Source organism: Mobula hypostoma, chromosome 2 (assembly GCF_963921235.1).
Source record: "Mobula hypostoma chromosome 2, sMobHyp1.1, whole genome shotgun sequence".
Lineage (NCBI taxonomy): Eukaryota > Metazoa > Chordata > Chondrichthyes > Myliobatiformes > Myliobatidae > Mobula > Mobula hypostoma.
Genome location: NC_086098.1, coordinates 116,956,781 through 116,981,173, shown reverse-complemented (window position 1 = coordinate 116,981,173; position 24,393 = coordinate 116,956,781). Strand labels below are relative to the sequence as shown.

Here is a 24,393-nt window from a genome sequence, read left to right as displayed (position 1 = left end):
ATATGTTCATATGAGGAAAATATGTGCTGTGTTTAATATCAAACGTTACTTAAAATGTTATGATGCTATTGACTTATAATTGACTTATCACTATATTCATGCGAGGAAAATATGCACTGTGTTTAATATTAAATTTGTTAGATAAACCCTTTTAGAAATGAAATTACAGCCCCTCCCCCTCAGTACCGCCCCTCCCACAGTGTGACCCTCCCTCTGTACTGCCCCTCCGACCATGGGGATGCCATTAGGCCCTTACCCCTGCTTTTCTGTCCTAGTTGCCAGCCGGCCCTGAGCTTATGTCTCCAATGGCCATGTAACCAGCGAGGTGAGGATGCAGCCCAGAATTCTGCAGGGCTCAGAGACAGCCCCACCACCACCACATCTCACACTCAACTAGAAATAACTCCCTTCATTGTCTTGCACAGTCTGGAATCAGAATCAGGTTTATTATCTGAATCTTTAAAATATTATCATGATTAAAATCAGAAGTTCATAAAGTCAACATGGAGTTTATTGTCACATGCACAAACACATGAATGTATTGGTGCAATGAGAAATAAGCACAAAGTATCAGACGTACAATATTCATAAAAACATAACGTACATAACTTATAACATTTTTAACACGAAAGAACGTGACGAGAACGGAAAAAAAGTCAATTTTAGTTCAAGGTGGTAAAAGTGCTGCGATATTAAATTCATGATCAGGATCGTGCTGCTTGGATCAAGAACTGGATGGTTATTTACTTTATTTTGAAGAGAAGTAGTTATAGCTTGTGATGCTGTTGGGCCAGGAGATTTCGGCCTTAGTTGATGGTTAGCAAAGCTGGTAATTATTCCTGTGATTGACAGCTGGAGCATTGGGAAGAAGAGACGTCCCAGGTTGCCGTGTTGAGTACAGTATTTATTTAATGCATAGGATCCAAAAATTGAGCTCAAAAGAATAAAATAACCTATAATTTTGAATTCAGTTTTCAATTTTCTCCTCCTTTTCAATGCTCTTTATTTTGCATCAAAGTAGACCGGAACTTAACTGACAGGCGGTGAACCTTATTAAGGATGCACCGTGTGCGGGGCGGAAGATACTCTTGGGGCCGTAGGGTTCCGGGCTCCCGAGGCGGAAGTGTCCATTATAAATCCCTCCCCCGGCAGCACAGGCGGAAGTGAAAATGGAGGCGCTTGTATTCATTCTATCCCTGGTCGATTGTTGCGCCCTAATATTCTTGGCGGTATATTTTGTATCCTCTGGGTGCGGAGGAATGAAGCGAGTGAGGAAGGGTGTAAAGGGATAGGGGAGAAATGAAAGGGGATATAGAGAGGGATGGAGAGGGGGAGTGGGGAGGCGGGATGTGGAAGAGGAGTAGAGGGGTAGACGTGGAAGGGGTCTGGAGGAGGGAGCTTGGAGGGAGATACAGGGTGATGTGGAGGGGTCTGAGGGAGGATGGAGGGGATTGTGGAGGGAAGATGAAAGGAGAACGGGCATGTAGAGGGGGAGAATGTAGGGACAGGAATGGGGTGTTGGAGGGGTGGAGGGTGTGGAGGGGAAGAAGGTGCTGGGGAGAGGTGGGCAAGGAGGGAGGTGTGTCTGGGGGAGGTGGGGGATAGCTGAGTGGTTGGGTGGGGACGAGGGTGGCTATGGAGGAGGTAGGTGTTGGAGGTGCTGAGGATAGGAGGGGGCTGGATGTTGAGGGGCTGTGGGTTGGGAACGGTCTCTGTGGAGAGAGGAGGGAAGGGTTTGTGAAGCAGGGAGTGGGATAGAGGAAGGGAAATATGAGGGTGAGGGAGGTATAAGAGGGGGAAATGAAGAGTGAGTATAATTTATGTGGAATGAGAGCATGGGGGAAATGAATGGTAGCAGAGATGAGGGGTCCTGAGAAGGGCTGGGAGCGAAGCTACATGGGCTCTGGGTTTTCCTGAGCAGAGTTCAGATTATAACCTTGTCAGATCTGGAATGTGATTACATAAACGCCAGAGCTTGTTGCTCTAAACTAAACAAGGTGAGTAATCTCTGGAGACTGGGGTTGGTGCAGTCTCTGTCCCCACCTCTCTAGTCCTATCTGACACCCTCCCACATCTAGTTTCCCTGTGGTTCCCTTTTTGAAGATCATTGTTAGGCTTGGCTAGTTTGCAGCCTAGATGTGAAGAATGAATTTTCCAGTATCAGGGAACTCTGATCTCGTGATTATTTCCCTCCACCCGCACAACCCTTCATCAGATCTGCCTGTGCTCCTGTCAGTTTTGTAACCTTCCCCACCACATTAACCACTTTCCATCTCCCTTCTGGCTCTGTCCACCTATCACCCATTTCACTAACTCCCTAACTCCCACCCCATTCCATCCTTTAGCTTCCAGCAGCTGTCTCCTCCTTCACTCTCCCTAACTCCCACCCCATTCCATCTGCTTCCTTCAGCCAGCTGTTCATCATCCCTCACTTCCCCTCCTGGCCTGGCTCACCTCTCTACTACTGTCTGCCCCTGGTCCTGATACAAGGCTTTGATCCCACGAATCAACAATCCCTCACCTCCACACCCCCCCCCCCCACAGGTGCTGTTCGACTTTATGAGTTTCTTCAGTAGATTCTTTGTTGCTTTTGATTCCTGCATCTGCCTTTTCTTGTCTCTATTTAGCACGATTGCCTGCTTTCTGTCTTTTAGCTAGTTCTTAATCCATGGTAATTGTATGCCTTGAAGTTTGCTAAATGTCTTTGATGTGGGACTTACTCATAAACCCTCTGAAAACCCAGGTTGGTAACTTTCACCAAATTCGTCATGTCCAGTGGCCACTTTATTAGGTACAGTACAGGAATGGAATCTGGTGTGGACTTTTGCTATCGCCTAACCACTTTAAGGTTTGACGTCTTGTGTGTTCAGAGGTGCTCTTTTGCACATCGCTGTTGTAATATGTGGTTATGAGTTACTACTGCTTCCTGTCAGCTTGGCTATTCTCTGACCGACCTGATTAACAAGCCATTTTCACCCACAGACCTGCTATTCACTATGTTTTTTCGCTTTTCACTCCATTCTCTGTAAACTCAAGAGATTGTTGTGCATGAAAATCCCGGGAGACAAGTAGTTTCTAAGATACTCCAACCAGCCTGTCTGACACCGGCAATCATTTCATGGTCAGTCGCTTACGTCACATTTCTTCCCCATTTTGATGTCTGGTCTGAACAACTGAACCTTTTCTTCTTCTTCTTCTATTTCCGGCAGTTTAAATGCATCTAGGTGTATTACTGTCCTCCGCAGGATGTATAATTAAGTATAGAATTTCAAGGAACTCAAATTCTCGAATATAACCTAGTCTCATGTATAAACTGTAACATGGTTTCCAAATAATTGCATTGCCTCAAATCACATTAATTTCATTTGAATCATTTGTAAAACTAAAAGCTCCTTGTTTGATAATATTCATCATCGCATGATTAACATTTAAAATTGCTGTTTTCCAAGTCTATCTGTTATTTCCAAGTTTTCCTTTTCTTAAATCAAAGCCTGTAGTTGTTATTGAGATCTTGAAGTTTTCCCTCAGTTGTTTTGATGTTTCCATTTTATAATCCGAATGTAGATAATTCACTTTGCAACAAATTCCTTTTTCCTTTTGCAACTTTGGAATAAGTTCCTCCATTTTTAATCTGTTTTCCATGTCACTGAATTTTGACAAGCATCTTTTTCAGAAACTGTCTCCTTTAAATGCAGTACTGTTTCGTCCAATCTCTTTCCAACTTACAGTTGTTCTTATTGAGTACTTCTATTTGTTGATGGAGTTCTGCACATCTACCCTGGGTTTCAACCATGTTTCTTGTAAACATAAAATCTGAGGTTTTCCCCTTAAATTCTGGTGTGTGTGGGTGTGTGTACACAGCCATTAATTTCCTGCCTCTCCTGCCTGTGAACTGTTTGATCCTCCATTCAGTGCATCTTTGACTGCTTCCCACCTAAGCCCTGTAATACCAAGATATTTTTCTGCAGACTTGATTATAATTTTAATTTTTTTCGGTTCTTTTGTCTGTTTGCGCTAAACAGTTAATTGCATCTACCATAAACAGTACGAAATCCTTCTTACTCATAAGTAGTGTATCCTTATTTATCATATTACAGCCCTCACAATTCACCAGTTTATTATTCCCTGTATTTGTTTGCTTGATAGTCTTCTCTTTTCCAGCAAATGCTTTCACTGCCTCTACGTAACTGATCCCTTGAGTTACTTTTACATATTGTATCTCAGCTTCTTTCTAATAATGCACCCTTGATAAGCTGCGCTGTTCCTCGCTGAAATTGCAGCATTTCAGCCTAGCTCCCGCCTCACATTTCCCGTATTCATGTTCTCCAGCGCATCTCCCACATCTTTGTTTCCCTCTGCAGACCGCCGCAATGTGCCCGAATTTCTGACATTTAAAGCATTGTAAAGGCGGTGGTATATATATATATATTCTGACCTCATAACATACCCTAAATAAACTTTAGTCAGCAATCTCTCTTCATCAAAGTTGATCATAACCGATAAACTATCACACTTTTTCTCGTTTTTTGTAGCTTTCAAACGTTTGGCCTTAATAATTTTTGCTCCTTTTATGTTCTGTTTAATCTCATCCATTGTAACTTTTGTCGGTATACCCGAAATAACTCCTCTAGTCCACTTTCTATTGTTGGGAATGGAGCATTGTACTTTTTTGCCATATATTTTGTTTAATCTTATCAGTTTGCCTTGTTGAACACTATCCCGACAAATCACTAATAGCGATCTATTTCATAAAATCTTTGCACTTTTGACTTCACCTGTAAGTTTGTTGATTATCCTCGTCAAATGAATTGAGTTCCATTCACCAAAAGATGTTCCATCTTCGCTCAGTTTTATAATTGCTTTAATCTCAACTTCTTTCCGTTGTTTCGCTATCCTATTTTGTTTGTCCCCTAACTCCTCAGAGTTTGACATCTCATACCTCTGTTTTCTTTTCTTACTCTTTCCACTTCATTCCTCTTTCTCCCCAACGTCCATCTCGAACTCACTTCCACTATCCGTCGACCAGCAGTTAATCCTGCGGGATATTCTCTTTATCAACTCAGCAGTTGTGGCCTCCCTACTCATCTCTTCTTCAGCAGTTCTGCCCACAATCGGCACTCTGGGCTGGCTCGAATCGTTGATGAAAACAAGCGACATTGTCACCCTCCGTTCCTTGCTGCCCGCAACGTGCAGGCTCGGTGCTCCATAACTCAGCTCTATTCGCTCAATTCACCTCTCATTTCCCAACCAATAGACTCGACGGTGTAACTCTATGGTCAACTCACCAGCAACTGCATCTTTTGACCATGCCTGTGTGCTTTTATGCATTGAGTTGCTGCCACATGATTGGCTGATGAGCTATTTGCATTAATGAACCTAATAAAGTGGCCACTGAGTGTAATCAGCAACAAATCCACCTTGGCCTTCTCTTCCCCCCCACCCCACCCACACACAAGCACTTAGTAATGACTGGTTGTGAGGATGGTGAAGTGGGGGGACCTCTGGTTGCACAGATGATTACCGTGAATTTAATCCCCTGGTCATTTGGGGTGGGTTAGAATCATACACCATGGAAATGGGCCTTTTGACCCAATTGGCCCACACTGATTTAGATTCCCATCTAAGCAAGTCTTATTTGGCCATGTTTCTCTAAACCTTTCCAATCCAAGTACCTTTTAAATATTGATAAATGTATTTGCCTCAACAACTCTTTGGCAGCTCATTGCAGATACTGACTTGTCTCTGGGTGAAACTCTTACTCCAAGTTTCTATTAAATCTCTCCCCGCTCACCCTATGCCCTCAAGTTCTTGATTCCCTGTACCTGTGGTAAAAGACTGGGTGCATTCCCCTGTCTGTATCCCTCCTAATTTTATTCACCGCTACAAGATCACCCCTCATTCTCCTATACTAAGCTTCAATGAAAAAGGTCTCAGCCTCTCCCCACAACTATATTATGATTATGAGGACACATCCTCTTTTATTGTCATTTAGAAATGCATGCGTTAAGAAATGATACATTATAAGCAGGCTGACCTAAATCAAACACAGTACTCTAAATCCGGCCTCACCAAAGACTTGTACAACTACAACATAGCCTCCCTAACTTCTTTACTCAGTGCCCTGATTGATGAAGGCCAGCATGCAATAAGCCTTCTTCACCACCGGCACATGGTATCTGCAGACCTATATCAACTATTGCTCCCTCTCACTGGTTGTACAAGCCCACTGGGGAAGGACAGGTTAGGAGGCTAGAGGAGGGGGCAGGGTGTGGGTATTGGAATCTTCCCCCATTGCTTAGCAAGACTGCACACCCACTGATGAGGTTGCTAACTGCCTCCCAGCAGCCTGCTGTGGTTGGGGCTGGGCTGGGCAGGGCAGGGGTGTCAGAGCAGTCCTGACCATGGTCGTGACCCTTCTCTCCACAGTGGGTGTTACCGGAACTGATTGGCCACAGTGCTGTCACAACGTTGATGCTGACCTCGATGCACTGGTTTATCCTGCTGCTCAACTTACCCATCGCTGCCTGGAACTTCTACAGGTCAGTTGGCATCGTGGAGTGGATGGATCTAATAGCAAGGTTGGGGGGAAGGGGTTGAGCAGGTGGGCTTCCTCGCACAACTGGTGCAGAGGTTGTGGCTTAGGACAGATGTGAACCCATGTCTAAGCTCATGGGTCAGAGCACCGTGGAAGGAGCACTGATCATGGGTCTTTGTTGGATTGAGCTTAGGCATGATGAGTGCAGTCTTCTGAGGCTGATTTGTTCTGACTCTCCCACAGGTACTTCTCTGTCCCCTCTGGAAATGTGGGGGTCTTTGACCCAACTGAGATACACAATCGAGGCCTACTCAAGACCCACATGAAGGAAGCCATGATCAAACTTGGATTCCACCTGCTCTGTTTTTTCATTTACTTGTACAGGTGAGCAGAGCACAGCTTTCCGGTTGGGGGAAGGGGGCATCATGAAACCCGCAAGTGAGGAATGCAGCAAGATTCTGTCATGAGTTCTAGGGAGGAGTGAGGGAAGGAGCTCTGCTAGGCGTGGGGTGGGGTAAAGATAAATTATTCAGGCCTGGGGAGGGGAAGGATTTTTATTGGCTCTGAACTGGAGTTGGCTTATATTGGGTGAGAAGGGAGGTGGTGAGCGAGTTGGAGGGGTAGAGGCCAGATGGAAGGAGATTTTTGGGATTTACAGCAGGTTTGGGCATTACAGTAGTCATGAGGGTAATTAAGGATGTACGAGTGATGATGGGGGACAGAAAAGGGTCCAAGAACCAAGGATCCTACATACAGAAAGGGATTAATGGGGCATAGTATCACTTAAAATAAGAGGGAGTTTTGGCTAAGGAAAGTATGGTAATTATGTCTTGAGTGACTCTATCCCACACCAAATCCTTCTCTTCCATCAACAGTATGATCCTGGCATTGATCAATGATTGAGTGCCTTGACAGAAGGTGTGGATAGTCACAAGTTTCAAGTTCAGATCCGGGACTTTGACTGGAAGTTGGAGGTTACGTCATATACAGTTTATATTTTGGACCTGACTAAAATGTGTGTTGAGATTATCTTTTTTTAAACAATAAAGTTACAATTTAAATGTATGACTTTGACTGTTCGTGGAGTCTGCAGTTTGTGGTGACCCTCAGTACCAACTGTGGTGCTGACTGCAGCCAGCGTTGGTACTACTTTGGTAGGAAGGGACAGCTGAGATCAAGTTCCTTCTGGCCCCTACCTAGATCACTCAGTAAGGTCATGTCCAAAGAGACTGTTACGCCTCAGTTCCATTTCCCTACTCAGTTACCCTTCATTTTATCTACGCGATGCAATGGTTTTCTGGGAGTAGAGGATTCCTTTTGAGAGAAATAGCACCTCTTAACTTGGCATTAAAAACTGACATGTTATTGTAGTACAATGAGTCCTGATCTAAGTTTTCCTGTAGGTCCAAACTCCCTCAATCTATATTTTCAGGAAGATATCTTGTTCTTTCAGTCTACTTGATCTTCCTTCAAATGACAATCCCATTAAAATTCTTTCTGAAGCAACACACAAAGCAGCTGAAGGTACTCAGCAGCATCAGTGGAAGGGAAATGGCTCACTGACGTTTCATGTTGAGATCCTTCATCAGGTCTGAAAAGAGATAGAAGAGAGCCAGTATAAAAAGGTGGGGAAAGGAACAGCAAGAGTTGGTAGTTGATAGGTCAATCCAAGTGAGAAGGTGGGAGTGGGGATGGTAAGAAGTTGAGAGCTAATAGGTGGAACACCGTACTGCCTCACAGGTACGAATAGCGTAGGATTGTTCTGACTGAGATGTTCAGATCTCTAATTTGGAATACTCAGTGCTCTCATTGATCCTCTATTAGTCCCATACAATGTCCTATCTCATCTCCCTTTGGAATTGCCAAATTAATTCAGACAGGATGCTGGAGACTACCTGCAACTTGTGCCTTGCTCTTAGTTACTGATTCGAGAGAATCAACATATAAATCAAAATGCTTTTTCCAACTATGAATAAAAACTGAACATTCAAGGATATGCAGTTATTGATTTTTATTGAGATTTAAGAAACGATACAAATCATCCTTTTATTCTCTTCCTTTTGATTTGAATAGCCACACCTTACACAGTGATGTGACAAAGTGGATTTTCACAAACCTAATACAATAGGAACACAAAAAATATTGGAGTCAGTGAACATCTTGTCAATGGCCTTTAAGATATGCTTAAAACGCTCAATATTTATAAAATAATAATGATTTATAATCTAAAATGATAAAATAAATAGGCAAATTAAACCAGGCTGAATATTAAATGGTTATGGAGTAACATAATGCAGAAAGAATATATTTAATTCAATGCTGTCACTAGGTTTGGCAAAGGAAGTTACCAAATCCTACTTGTGTTAATGTTGGTGCAACATGCACCTTGTGAAATTCTCACTACTCAGGATAGACAACAGTATTTAGGCCACCGTCACAATTCAAGATGCTCTCTCCCAATTAAAAGACTTGCACTTCTATCGCAACTTTAACAGCCAGAGTTTATTTCAGGTGCTTTAAGGGCAAATTAATAATTTTTGAAATCGACAATATTGTGGTGTTGAAGAGATGGTAGTCATTTTGCACAAAGAAAGCAGCAATACAGTAGAACATTGATTCTTTAAAGGTATGTTGAAGGAGTGATAATCATTTGCCCTGGGAAAAGATCAGGGATATCCTGCAGCAGGCGGCTTGACTTGAGCTTTTGAATGCCATGCTTCACACAAAAACCATTGTCAGCTCCTGTTCCACAGCAAATTTCATTACAAAGATACCAGAAGCAAAGGGAAGGCGAGTGAACCTGACTAGAAGCACAAATAGTACAGTTTTTTTGCTGTTTAGTATTGGGCCATTGCAACAATCAATATGAACACCAAATACTTTACATTAACCCGCTCCAGAGTCAGAACAACTCAACAAATGGGCTTCCTACCAGACACTGGTTTCAACAGCAGGGCTTGGACTCTTCAAGGGGGAGACAAAAAGTCAATTGTGGAGGTATCCTGACCATATCAATTCTCTAAAGCAGGGGTTCCCAATTTCTTTTTATGCCATGGACCCCCACCATTAAGCAAGAGGTCTATGGACCCCAGGTTGGAAATCCCTGCTCTAAAGTATCCCGTATGTTACTTAAGATGGATTTGATACAGAGATAATGTATCAAGTTAGTCTTTGTCAATGGAGAACTGGAAATTGAGGTACACAGATTAAAATAGATTTGCAAGGGAAGTTTTTGAAGCCAAACCATTCGATCACATGATGTGGGGTGAAAGCAGGAACAGGATTGCGAGTCTGGAGGATCAGTCATGACTATCTTGAATGGTGGACCAGGCTCAACAGGTTGAATGATCTAATTTCTACATTTTCTAATTTGGATATGATGATGAGCCCTAATTAGAATGAAGACAGATAAAAGGAAAATTCTAGAACTCCAAAGGGAAAGATCAGTGACATGTGATGAGTGAGGGTAATTAATGGATCAATTCAATGTGATGGCATACCTTGGATTCTATATTTCCTCCTGATCACTGGAACTGGTATCAAGGACTGTTCTACAAATACAGTTACTAAGTATCAGTCATCTTAAGGCTGCAAATGAAATACAGTACTTTGCAGGATTCGAAATGTCCAAAAAGCATTCTAGAAGGGAGAGACCTATTTCAATCAATTTTCACTTGATTTAAGTCTGTCACTTATTACCCAGTAGAATATGCTAATTTTGTTTCTTACTGTTAATTCACAGAGTTGACAGGCACTAGCAAACTCAATTAAAATGAAATATCAAACACTTTTGATGGTCGTAGATTTATTTAAACATACCCTTTGATGGCCATTCCAGTCATATCTAGAAGCAGATAATCTCTCTACCCAACCCCAATACAGATGCCCTCTTTCATTTAAATGGTCATTGGCCGCTCCTCCCTATTACTGACAAGCAATTTACACCTTATTTTCCCTTCCAACCACAGGAGGCAAGGATAATAACTTACATGATTTAAGGTGCTTTGGAGCATCTAATGAAGCACTTTTGAGGCGTATTCAGTATTACAGGTCGAACAGCTGCCATACATCAAGTACCAACAAATAAAGGCATGATGTATTTCAGTTTATTGAGGGTTACTGCTATTCTTTAAAATAATGCACTGGATCTTTAATGTCTGCCTGAGAAAGTTGACAGGCCTCAATCCAACATCCAATTTGAAAGATGGCATGCTGGACCTTGCAACACTGGTGTAGTAGTGTCGATTTTGCTGGCTCTGAAGAGTTAAGCAAACTCCCAACTTTGGATTCCTGCTGCCAAGTCACACTTGGAACTTTTGAACCTTTCTACTGCTTGAATCAGTACTACATTTAGACATCATAGAGTAACACCAGCACCATGTTTACTTCTATTTGGCCCTGCACTCAAAATAATAGAGCCACAGCAAACTCTATCTTCTTGAATCAAGTGCAAGGTTAAAAGAGTACAGGCCATTCACTTCATTGCTAATTATGTGGCGTGATTAAAAGTCAGCAGCAAAATGACATCCCTGTACTTTGCAATGGACATTGCCTGTGCAATATGGGGTGCCATGCAAATTGAAGTCTTTACTTGCATTAATAAAAGGTGCTTGGAATAACAGCTCCATCATCCAACCTTAAGAGAATGGATAACATCTTTTAGAGAACAGAACGAGTGCAGGTTAATCCTTGATTGTAGCTAACTTCATATTGGCTCTTCAGTAGCTGTCTGTGGCATCTCTTCTGCAGGCAGCCATTTCAAATAATTGCCTCATCTTCAAGTGTATGGGGGCAGCCATTTGATTATGTAAAGCACACTACAGTTAAATATTCAATATTAGCTCATAGTCCTAATTCTTCCATCAACTATCAGCTACAGAGACTGTGTGAAGGCTCTGTCAAGAGCCTCCAAATTCAAAGATGAGAGTTCAGAATAAAGCATCAGAACAGGATTCAGAGACAGACACCAGTAATTTACTTCCAGATAAAGATGCAAAAACTGCATTCAAGAAATGATACGATATTCCATGTGAAATTATGAAATTAGACTGAATCTAACTTTCTTTTGCACAAAAAGTAGACTGTGTATAAATAACCTCTAGACCAACATAACTGCATAATAGGATTCTTAAAGAAATAAAACTCATCCTCACTAACTCTATAGTTTAACACTGAAAGCAGCCCAGTTGAATGAAAATTCAGACACCACTTTCAGTGATGTAACTCAAGAAACGATGAACTGAAAATAGAAATGACATTAAAGTTGTGAGACAATGCTGATCTGCTGCAAGTGAATTATTCCGCTAAGTGTAATCTTACAAAGCAGGTAGCAAGAAAAAACAATGAAGCCAATTTAGTAGGAGGCAAGTCCAAAACACTGGGATGTAAAGGTGCTGAAAAAAGCAGGAGCTACTGAATGGAACCTATGTGACAATGCTTCGTAACTGAAGTGGAGCATAAGATTCAACAGGTAAAATTAATGTGTTCACCATTGTACCATTTGGAGACAGGAAGTTTTCATTATAACATACAAGATTATAAATGCTGAGAAACTGCTGAATAACACAATTTTAATATGTAGAATATTAATATCTACAGATCTGTAACAGCTGCATAGATTAGAAACCTTGAGGAACCATGTTTCTTTACATCAATGACAAACAGTAGTGAAACTTTGATCCACCCTTGCCTTTATGAAATTATTAATGTTACCCATCTAAGAGTAGAATACTCTGCAATGTAACTGCAAACATCAGACTGGATTTCCATCATTCAGTATGGGCAACAATAATACTTCTAACCAATTTGGTCAAGGAAGAAGAATGAATATTTGGAAGCACAGGATCCTAAATCTCAGAAGAAATTGAGCTCTCCTGGAAGTTACAATGGCATTTGTTGCTTAGTGGTTTTCTTCCTGACAAACTAGCTCTTCAGCAATAATGGAAGGCAACTCTACCCAAGAGTCCAACCTCTACCTTAATTCCACTTTTAACCTTTGCTTGGTCTGTGATGAGAACATTGCCTCAAATAGAAGCAAGTTTTGAAGATAAGTAATAGAATTGTTACAAAGCAATTTATGGCTTTCAGAAGAACTTAGATCAGGTATCTGTCTAGAATCCTTTATTCAGCACTGATCTTGAACAAAAATATAGAAGTAAACACAAAAGGGTTAATAGAATCAGCTCCCTACAACTGTGCAAAATCATTGACAGGCTCCTCCAAAATACTACAACAAGTTACCTGCAGTATTGCCTAATTAGTAGCACAGATCCTATTCAGGGATTTAAACTAGATCACTGGAGAAAGATGGAACCAGGCATTTTCAAAATGCTGTCAATCTTTTGTACAGCTGGGTGGTACATCTCTAAAGGGCTCTAGATTCACGGGTCAAAACAATTAAACTCTGCACCCAATTATCATCCAATCAAATAATACCAATATTGTACTGTTCCAATAGATGGGCCTGGTAAAATCAGTATGGGATATCAATGTAACCCTGGAAAATGATGTAACTTAAGTATCTAACTTGCTTGCCTAGATTTCTGTTCAAAGAAATAATTTGGGGGAAAATGTGCTTATGTGACCTCAGATAATCAGTAAAATTAAACTGCATGGAGGAAGTATCTAACTTCCTCAATGGAAGTTAGCTCATGTGAGCTCAGAGAACCAAGCAACATATGTGGAGCAGAGAAGTAGCTGAGACCCTGCATCAGTCCTGACCATCCCTTTCCTTCCACAGATTATGTACGCTTGGTTTGCTGAATCCCTCCAGTATTTATTTTTAGCTCCAGATTCTAGCATCTATTTCTTATGTCTCCCAGTTAAACAACCAGCCTTGGGCTGCACACTTGATCAGTTGGTTTTAACTCAGGAAAATTTAGAAGCTATGATGACTTCCTAAATTAGTAAAATCAGGTCAGTATGCTAATTTAGCCTCTGCAAGTAGCAAGATTGGATTCCTTGTTGCTGCATTGTCCAAAATCTCAAGCCATAGTGAGCAAACAAAGTTTGTAAGTAGTACAACTCACATGATTTATGTTGGTGGGATCTGCTTACATACTTACTCTTGCTATTAGAATTCAACCAGAAATTCTGATTTGAATAGAATAAGCCTGTTTAGAACAAGGCAAGTGAATACTGCAAAAGAGATGAGCTGCAGCCTTTACCAGTGCACTAATTTACTAACTGGTGCTAGCTTATTAAAGGAAAAGAAATGTTCAAGTCAGTTCCCCTCCTTCACTCCCACCCTTTCCAAACCCTCTGATTTTTCACTTAATTTGGGATATTAGTTAAGGGATTTTGGAACATCTATTTAATTGAATGTATTTAAGTAGAAGCTAGAAATTAACCAATCCTGATTAGACTTGAGAAAGTGGAGCAATCTTCTAACTTATTTTCGTGAAATTTCCATCTTCTATGGTCTACACTATATAAACTCAAACAGTAATATTGGTCATAGAAGAAAGTGTGTTTAATGGGGAAGAAAACATTGTACAAGCACATTAAAGTACTCCCCAATAATTACTGATCTAGGTGATGCCATTTTTTAAAAATACTAAGTTATCAACTCTAATAGACTCAGGAGGTTGACTAATCACATTTTGGCACTAAGCCTTGTCTGCCTCAGGAACAGATCTATGGATAATCACAATAATGGGGTACAGCCCATTTGAAACACAAAACCTTATATAATAAAAAGGTACTGGCAGGGCAGTGAGTAATTTGAACATAATTTTCAGTTCTATCCTTCTCCTCAATGTTAAGCCATTGTAACCTCATCATGTGGGTACAACATACATATAATTATTCAGTGCTGCTTTGGTAAAAATCCATCAACTGTGCCTGAAGAAGTCAGCCCAATCAACTAATTCATTAAGGGCTACTTGCAAAACTTTGAATATCTTAAAGTTACTATTTATCATTCCATTCAAATATAGTCTGTGGGGCATGTTGCAATGTTTGAAACAAAAAAAAACTGAATAGGGTTTTGTCAACCCACATTGTATAGTTCATAAAGATGGGAAACAGCTGATACATTCCATTGGAATCCATGTTTCCCAGCCCCGGGCCATTAGATCTAGGGTTGCAATAGCAAGCAAAAGAATGAGTCATACTTTAAGAGTTTCCTGAGAGTAAATAGTGCAAATATACTGACTAATGATTGACCTTTGGGGAAATTAAATTCTGAACTGGAATTAGAGAACCACCTTCAGTTTCCTTCCAAAATTGCACACATACTGATTTGGAAATATACTGCACCCCTTCATTGTTACAGGAGATGGCTGGGATTTTTACTGAGGTAAATATAATGGTTGCCAAATAAGAGTAATAATAGTAACGTCTTGGATCATATGTTTATTATGAAGGAGGAGGCATTTTTAGCCTTGGAAGCTTATTAATGTGGGTAAATCCGCAGGACCTGTACAAGTCACCTCCAGATCTTATGAGGGCCGGGGGGGGGGGGGGGCGGGAGAGAGGGGAATCAGAAACTCTTGTAGAGATACTTGTTTAAGAGCCTGAATTCAGCTGTAGGAAAGTTACTGAAGGGAACTCTGAGGGAGAAGATCTACCATCATTATCCCCAGAAGGCCCCTTAACAGGAATAAATCAGTATGCTTTTGTGCATGGGAAGTGGCGTCAGTTAGGGGAAAGATATTGTCAAGATAAGAGAGAGTGCAGAAGGTTCACAACATTACTGCCTGGACTAGAGGGCTTAAGGTTGACCACACTGAATTTTTATTGCCAGAGAATGTGGAGTGATCTCATCGAAATCTTTAAAATTATGAGGAGCATGGATAAAGGTGGACAGTCATAGACTTTTCCCCAGGGTTGGGGGTCCAAATCTAGAGGGCACAGTTATGAGGGGAGAAATTTAAAATAAGGCCTGAGAGGTAAATTCTTTATCCCGAGGGTAGTGAGCACCTGGAATGAGCTGCCAGAGGAAGTGGTTGAGGCAGGTACAATTTCAACATTAAAAAGGTATTTGGGTAAGTATACAGAGGGGAGAATCTTGGAGGGTTATGGATGGAACCAAGGCAACTGGGACTATCAAAAATAATTCTGTGGTCAGAATAAACCAGATGGGGCAAAAGGCTAGTTTCCATGTTGTGCTACTCTACGGCGAATTCAAGATTGTGACTTTTTCAAGGGTAATTATGAATGGCCAATTGTGTGGCAACACTTGCAGCTGCCCCCAGTACAACCTCAGGTATGTTCGTTGTTAAAAAAAAAGACACATTTCACTATATGCTTCCGTGTACATTTGATAATTAAACTTGAATCTTCATCTTGACAGAATTCCCACATCCCAAAGTAAAATGAAGTTGAAAGTTGAAAGCAGTCCTGAAGTAAAGCTCATTTTCTTTTAGTCAAATTTAGATTGTATTCATTGGCCATCATTTACTCTACATCACCTGATACAATACTCTCTCACTCTCTAACCTCTTTCCTCCCAACAGTGGGTTTATTCAACTAAATACACCAATATATTTCTTATCTAAACCCAGTTCACATCCAATCTCAGCAAAATAATAATTTCCTCTTCTTTTCCAGTGGAAAACGTATACTTCCAAGTAACATAAACCCAAATTTAGAGAATTTAATTTCAATTCTAAGAGCAGTTTTACATTAAAAAATAGGTTGTGGGCTCTAAAAAATGTACAATGAATTGGCAAAGTACAAATTTGTGATAAATCAATCAGTGGTTTGATCAATTGATTGGATTGTAATGTGGGTCCTCTCACCTCCTCACCAACCCATACAGGTCAGTTTTCAGTTAAAGCATGATATAAAGCCAATAAACCACTTTGCTCAAGCTTCACTTGAGACCTCTGCTCCTATCTTACTGCCATTCACTTTCACAGTAAGTAAATGTCAATAAGATGAAGAGCAAATTCTACCTCAACATCAGTAGAGGTAACATCTGTGCACCTCCCATACCAGCAGCAGAACTATATCCGGTGATTAAGGAACTGGCAATGTTATACATTAAGGGACATTAAGCAACAAGGAAAATAAAGGATCGGGTAATATAAGCAGTGAAGATTATTTGTAAATAGTTGGAACTTTAAAAATAAGACACATAAAAGAAAAAAACAGCAAAGAAATCTGTATATATTGCACAAATCAAGATGTGGGACAATTACTCCTCATTAAACATTTATATTCTCTCCCAATTCCCTTGCTCTGAGCCTACCCAAACTTAGTAGCAGTCTCCAATAGAAAGGCAAGGTGGAGAGGGTCTCACTATTAAGCCAATGTCATTATGTTACCAGCATCTGTAAATGCTCAAAAAGTGCTGCACACTTTACATACATTGTTTTTCCTATCTCATGTCACTTCACATAGGAGAAATCATAGCGCCAACCCCACACTGAGATCAAAGACTAGCCAAACAGGAACTGTGACTATCTAGTTTGTACAATGGTCATGCCACATCACTTGGTACCGATTCTTTCTACAAAAAAAAACAGGTCAAGTTACAGATCTGAATGAAAGGACATGTACCACCATATAGGAAGCAGTACAACATACACTTCACTCTATCAATTTGGATATGACATCCCTAAATAAGAGAATGTAACAACCCCATCAGTGGATAAAAAAAACACTGCTGCGATCATATTGAAAACACCAAATATGAATTTATCATAAAACAAATGGAAGACCATGATGGGGGAATGAGTGCAGAAAACAAGATTTAAATGATTTAACCAACAATTCGAATTTTTAAAAAAACCCTGACATTTTGTACATGAATATCTAGCTCCTTCTCTCCCCAAAATACCACAATGGGGAATAAAAAAAAAAGAGTCCAGGGCAATATGACCCAAGGTGTGGTCCACAGACAGAGCTGTAGTTAGTTCCACTATTCAAGCTAACAGATTGAAAATAAGGAAAAAATTAATCTATTTTACTGCATGTTTGTCTCAGACTAGCATTTCTCACCCTAGCAAGCCTTCTATGTGTTAGACCCCAAACGAAGATTTAAAATTCCATGGTGTAGAACAAGGTAGATTGCCAGAACTTAAAAAAAGAGGCAGGAAGGAATCAGAGTTCAATGGAGTTGCAATGTAACACAATTCCTCACAACCAATGGGCAAAATTCAAATTGGCATCCCACTGGGGTCAACAAGATTGCTTCTCCAGGATTTGTAACTATGAAGCAAAGTGGTAAGATGCTGGCACCGGTTAGAGGACCTGAAATGAGTTTCATCATAAGCACATTTGTCCAGTTGGTTGTGCCAAAACCCCAAGCCGTTTTGTTCCGTGACTTAATTTCAGTTCAAAAGTTGTCCTTTGCACAGTCACCGTCAACTATCCATGCTACTACAAGCTTCTGTGGAGAGAGAAGTACAAAATTTACAACGTGCCAATAGTCTAAAATAAAATGATTGATGTCTTGTAAATCTATTAAAATTAACTGCAGAAAACTCAGTAATTTAGATTGTTTGCCTGGACAATGGGATTAGTTCCAGATAGCAAATGGGTGGTCATAACAACACGCACATCAAGACATCTAAACTTACACTTGCTTTAAAATATTGCAGCCATATCTAGTACTCTGGGTTCAGTTTCTAATAGCAATACGTAACAAAACTGCAAAGCCAAAAGGGATACATTAATATGATTTGAAATTATAGATAAATCAGAATGAGAGGCAGTCATCTAATCCTAATTCATCCGTGCTGCTGCTGTCCTTTGACTCGAGTAATTACACTAAATTTATTAATGTAATAATACCAAAGTAGTACTCAATCCATGTCCTCCTTGACATTTATATAATGAAATATGAAGAGAAAACAGTCTAATTATGTAAGTGTGCAACAGGTATTTGTATTTTTGACACAAAAATTAAATCTATTTGTATACCAGCTTAGATGTGGAAAAGATGCACCAAAGTCGATTAATATAATGTGATCATAGTATTCAAAACATTGGTTAAACTCCAGGTCCCAAAATTCTGCCTAATCTTTTCTTGGTAGTTTTTCCCAGAGCAGTTACCTAATTAAATGTTTCAGACAGTTGATAGTCCTAATGCGCCAATTTCCAGCTACTTTACATACCCAACTATACTGATGACTGAAATTTTCAGCAAAAAATAAATCATTGAAAACAAAAGCTATCAAACTCTTCTAGCTGAATTTGTTACTAAATGGGGCAGAAAATTTTGAAGTTTATCCTCTATTCCCTGTGATTAGGGAAAGTTTCAGATTCACTGGTGGCAGAAGCAACCACTAAGATTCACTATTACAACTGATTCTTCAGAACTCCAGAAGATATAGGCCCCTTCTATATGAACTCTATTCTCAGGCAGCCCTTTTCTTTCAGGAATCAATCTAATGAACTTTCACCGGACTCATACTCTGTATATTCTTTATTGTACCCACTTTATACTATGTACAGCTCTCTTTAGGCAAGATGATCAAAATGGTGTATAATACTTTAAGTGCTATACAAGCACACCCTGGATATATCTACAAGTGACTCTTTTACACAGATGGTCAATTAAAATTGTTATTTTCATGGAAGTCAAACAAAAATCTGGAAATGCTGGAAAATTGTAACAAACATAGAACATGCTGACATCATTTAGTAGGTCAGGCACATGTGAGAGAGAAAAGACGATGTTAAGTGGTAGTGATTAAGATAAATGACATGAAACATCAACTCTATTCTGCTACTTGTTTCCCGAATGTTGTTTCTATTTCATCTTTAAGAAACTACAAATATGGGTTTTTAAATTTGGTTCCCAAAGCTTATTAACTTTATAAACTTCCTATATAAGCAGTACCAAACCCCTGACTTTCAAAAGATACTTTGCTTTCCTATTCTTTATATAGTAAATATCTTTTTCAGCAATATATCCTGTAGTCTTGCACACCTTAATTGCCTATCTGGTTATGTAACAGATTACCAAAAACAATAAATAATGAATTTTGTCACCTTCAGACTCTTGGTTGCCCAAGAAAGGTGCTGGTCCCCATATCCTCACTGTACCATCATCTGAAGCGCTAGCCATCATGGATGGGACTTGTGGGTTCCAGCTCACACAGTTTACAGTACGAGTGTGTCCTGTCAGCTCTGCTATAGGTAGTTCACTTCTTTTGTGCCAAATGTAAACTTTGTGATCTGTAAGAGACATTTCATTCAAATACTAATGTTAGTACCCTGATTTACCCTCTTACATTATGCAACCTATAGTTCCCAAATGGGATACAAGATAGAAAAATCATTCAACTTTTAAAATTATTACATTTGCAAGTCAACACTTCACAATCTGCTCCTAATTAAGTCTGCTCTAGGTTCTTTCTCACTCCCCAATCTAAGCATATGACCTTTGAAAGAACAAGTAGGATTTTAAATAGCCTGATACTTGCAAACCAATGCAACCTACCCAGTAGGTTTTCCCCATTAATGAAAATTAGGCTTCCTTTTGTTTACCAGAAAAAGCGATTCAGAGACAAAATGTAAGCAAGGAGATCTTGCCTCATTCAATGATGCAGTTACAACTCCCTACTTCAGCCCATTCATGAACTTGTCAATTTGAATTACAGATCAAAATCTAAGCTGCATCATCGCCCAGCTCCCATATAGGGATAAATCTGATGCTATTCTATCAACTAATTTCATGGATTAATTAAAAAGGGTTAAAAATTCAAAAGCAGCTTTCTTTGCAATTAAGGAGTCTGACAAATACAAGGTAAACAGTGATTTTCAGAAAGATTTTTTTATTTGACCCAAAATGATTTAAAAAAAATCTCTTGAACAAACATTGGCACCAAGAATCAGGACGAAACTCAAAAGGCAGTCAGCTTAAAAAGTCAACACTGACAAATCCTTTCTTAAACAACACTGATAAATACAAGATATAACATTTACACCGATGTGCTGGACAAAAGTTGCAGTTATGAGGACAACACAGCTAGGAAGTGTGGCATACATTCAACATGATGTAATAATTGAGAAGACAAGCAGCAGATGATATTTAATACAGATAAGTACACTTTGGCAGAATGAAATATGCAGACTAAAGGGCACAATTCTAAATGGTATGCAGGAATACAGTGACTTAGATGTACATTTACATAAATCTTTGAAGGTGGCAGGAATCTCGCGTGGTTAGGCTACTTGTGTCCAAAGTACAAAAGCAGTACAAAATTTTATGACACACGCCAGCCGAGAAGCTATCCACCGAAACCCACCTTCCTTTGAGATGTCACTGGCAGATAGGATTAAGCTAAAATGGAAGGTATTTTGTAGGTACATTAAGGTCAAAAGAATAAGCAAGCAAAAGGCATACCCATTAGGGACAACAGCGGAAATCTAGGTATGGAGCCAGCAGGTATGGGTGAGGTCCTAAATGGATACTGTTCAACAGTATTCTGAAAGGAAAAGGACTTTATAGCTGAAGGATTCACTGAGGGGAACTTCTCTTGCAGGTGTAAAGGTGGATAAATCTCAAGAGTCAGATGTGATTTATCCTAGGTTGCTATGAAGAGAAGGAAAACGATTGCTAGGGCTCTGGCCGAGAATTATAAATTTGGACATGTGAGGTATTATAAATTTGGACTGAAGGACAGTAAACATGGTCCCGCTTTTCAAAGGTGGGGGGAAAGTGGAACAGAGAAAAGGCTGGTAATTAAAGATCTGTAAGCCTAACATTACAAGTAGGAAAGTTCTTGGCAAAAATTCTGAAGGACAGTTTTACTGATCAGTTGGAAAGGCAGAAGTAGTCAGCATGGCTTTGTCAAGAGCAAATCCAGTCTGACCAAACTGAATGAATATTTTGATGAGGTAATAAAGATTTTTATTGATCAGGACAATGTAGTAAGTATGTATTACTTTGCAGATTGGTCTAAAAGGTTTGGATCCATGGAAAGTATGTAAATTGTATCCAAAATCAGCTTAGAAGTTTGGGACTGGATACTTTAACTAGTAGTGTTTCACAGAGATTAGTGCTAGGACCCTTGCTGTCTGTAAGATATGTGAATGATCTGGAGATGACTGTAGGAAGCATGATTAGTAATTTCACAGATGGTTGAGTTTAACCCTGATAAATGTGAGATGCTCCTAGGGAGTACTGAAGAACAGAGCGACCTTGATATAATAGTCCAATAATCCTGGAAGGTGGCAGTATAAGGTAATAATGTGGTTAAGAAAGTATAGAAGACATAGGAATATATGATAGTACTGGAGAAATTCACCAGAATATTGCCTTTTTGAATGCCTGCTGAAGCTGGGTCTGTTTTCCCTGGAGTGCAGGACTTTTATTCATTCATCCATTTATTTATTTATTGATTGATTGATTGATTGAGATACAGAGCAGAATAGGCCCTTCCAGCCATGCCACCCAGCAACCCCTAATTTAACCCTAGCCTGGTCATGGGACAATTTACAATCACCAATTAACCTAATAACCAGGCAACACACATCAAAGTTGCTGGTGAATGCAGCAGGCCAGACAGCATCTCTAGGAAGAGGTACAGTCGACATTTCGGGCCGAGACCCTTCGTCAGGACTAACTGAACAAGAGCTAGTAAGAGATTTGAAAGTGGGAGGGGGAGGGGAGATTCCCTCCCATTTTCAAATCTCTTACTAGCTCTTCCTTCAGTTAGTCCTGACAAAGGTCTCGGCCTGAAATGTCGACTGTACCTCTTCCTAGAGATGCTGCCTGGCCTGCTGCATTCACCAGCAACTTTGATGTGTGTTGCTTGAATATCCAGCATCTGCAGAATTCCTCACGTTTGCGAACCAACTAACCAGTTTGTGTTTGGACTGTGGGAGTAAAGCAGAGCACCTAGAGGAAATCTATGCTGTCACAGGAAGAATGTACAAACTCCTTATAGACAGTGGTGCGAACGTACCTGGGTCACTGGTACTGTATAGTGTTGGGCTAACCACGATGCTACCGTGTTGCCCCAAGGTTTATGAATGAGGCCATGAGGGTTATAGATAAGGCAGATGCAGGAAATTTTACCCCCTTTCCGAGGTGAATAAAATTACAGCACACAGATATAGGTTAAGGGGTTGAAGATTTGGATATGATCCAAGGAGGACCTTCTTCATTAAGAGAGTGAAAAGTACCTGGAACACACTGCATGAGAGAGTGGTGGAAGCCGAGTCACTGAGAGCATTAAGAAGTGTCTAGATGAGCACTTGAACCACCTAGGCATAGAAGGCAGAGGCTCAAGAGGCTGCAGGTGCTGGAATCTGGAGCAAAAGAAAACAAAATGCTGGAGGAATTCAGCAGGTCAAGCACATGTATGAAGGCAAACGGATGGTCAATATTTGGGTTGGCTCCCCAACCATCCCTTTGCATCCACAGATGTTGCTTGACCCATTGATTTTCTCCAGCAGTTTTTGTTTAGGCATTGAAGGCTGTGGCCAAATGTTGAAAAACGGGATTAATGTTTATCAATGTCTATTGGTTGCCATGGGTGTGATGGGTAAAATGGTTTGTTTCCACGCTGCACGGTTTTAGCACTGAATCCATAATGCTGCACAATCATGGCTCAAGTACTCATCCATATAAAGTTTAAATGTGGTGGGGGTTTCACCTTCAACCACCCCCTCAGGCAGTGAGTTCAAGACCCCTATAACTCTAACTCCCCTCTAATCTTTTCACCAATTATTTTAAATTAATGGGTTTTTTTGGCCCTTTTAAAAAAGGGAAAAAACTGGTCTCTCCATCTAACTTAAATCCTGTAATGTCCAATCAATAACTTAGTACTTCCACTAGAAGGACTGCTGGAGTTCAAGGTGGTGGTGAGGGCAATAAATACTGGCATTGCCAGCAACACCCAGAGAACAGAAATATAATTTTAAAAAATCTAAGCTCCTTGTAATGCCTCAAATGTCTCCCCTTAGCTTCCTTTGCTCCAAAAAAAGCACTAACATTCAAACTTCCATCATTACTCATTTTTATGCAGTTCAGTCAACATCATTATAAACCTACATCCTTTTTAGTACAATCACTTACGGTATTTCCTTGAATATGGTAACTAGAGCTGAACATCCACAAAGAGTACTGTGTAATGTTTGGCTTGCACGAAACATTGGTTAGGTCACAACAGGTGCATTACATCCCATTAATCTCAGGAAGAATGTGAAGGTCTTTATAAGGGTGTAGCAAAATTTACTCCTGTGGTTATCAAAATTGTGATGTTTAGCTGTAAAATTTGAAAGGAGATGGTGAGGGTGGTCTCTTTTGATCTGATAAAAAAAGATTCTAATGAAATGAGGGCAGAGGAAAATTACCACTGTGTTGCTGCAATAGGAAATGTTTCAGTATGAAGACTGGACAGCTTGGGAATATCATTATTGGTTTGGAACAGAGGAGTCCAAAGGGAGACTTAATTGAGGTGTGCGAAATTATGAGGAGTCTGGATGGAGAAAATGAGAAAGACAAGTTTCTCCGAGCAAGGATGTTAAGAACTAGGGTTTTAACATTAAGAGACTGTATTTAGTGGAGTGATAAGAAAAAATTAGGACCCCACAGTGAAGAATCTAGAACTCACTGCATGAAATAATGGTAGAGATAGAAACTCTCACCCATTTAGATGTGAACTTGAAGAACTGTAAGCTACGTGCTGAGTTGCTCTATTTTGATTTTCATGGTACAATAGGGTGACCTGACTCCAGCTTTGTTTTAAATAGAGTAAAAGGTCAACATTCTAAAAATACACCATTAAAAAAGTCAAGTGGGCAAAGGTAGCCTACCTTCTTTACTATTTTCAGGATAGTTTCTTAGAACAACTGGTTCTGGAGCCAACCAGACAGCAAGCTATTCTAAATTTGATATCGTGCAATGAGATAGGAATGATTACAGCCGAAGTCAGATAATCGTTCAGCATGGA

The 24,393-nt window shown here is 40.1% G+C and overlaps 2 protein-coding genes across 3 annotated transcripts in view; one reads left to right on the top strand and one right to left on the bottom strand.

Moving 5' to 3' along the window:
• Positions 1-1,118: 1,118 nt before the first annotated feature.
• cnih4 (cornichon family AMPA receptor auxiliary protein 4) lies at positions 1,119-7,619 on the top strand. Its single transcript, XM_063040498.1, has 5 exons — positions 1,119-1,238; positions 1,929-1,997; positions 6,427-6,539; positions 6,779-6,919; positions 7,411-7,619. Exons 1-5 carry the CDS (start codon positions 1,170-1,172, stop codon positions 7,436-7,438), a joined length of 420 nt encoding a protein of 139 aa, XP_062896568.1. The 5' UTR covers positions 1,119-1,169; the 3' UTR covers positions 7,439-7,619.
• An 894-nt stretch (positions 7,620-8,513) lies between these two features.
• LOC134342406 (WD repeat-containing protein 26) overlaps positions 8,514-24,393 on the bottom strand; it is a 159,314-nt gene continuing 143,434 nt past the window's right edge. The window contains exons 13-14 of one of the 2 annotated variants that reach the window (XM_063040494.1): positions 19,481-19,666; positions 8,514-17,873 (exon numbers count right to left, since the gene is read on the bottom strand). In XM_063040494.1, coding sequence (XP_062896564.1) covers positions 17,848-17,873; positions 19,481-19,666 — 212 coding nt within the window. In that variant the 3' untranslated portion in view covers positions 8,514-17,847. Of the gene's footprint in view, positions 17,874-19,480; positions 19,667-22,621; positions 22,748-24,393 lie in introns of those variants that run through there. The other variant, XM_063040495.1, reaches the window with a different exon arrangement.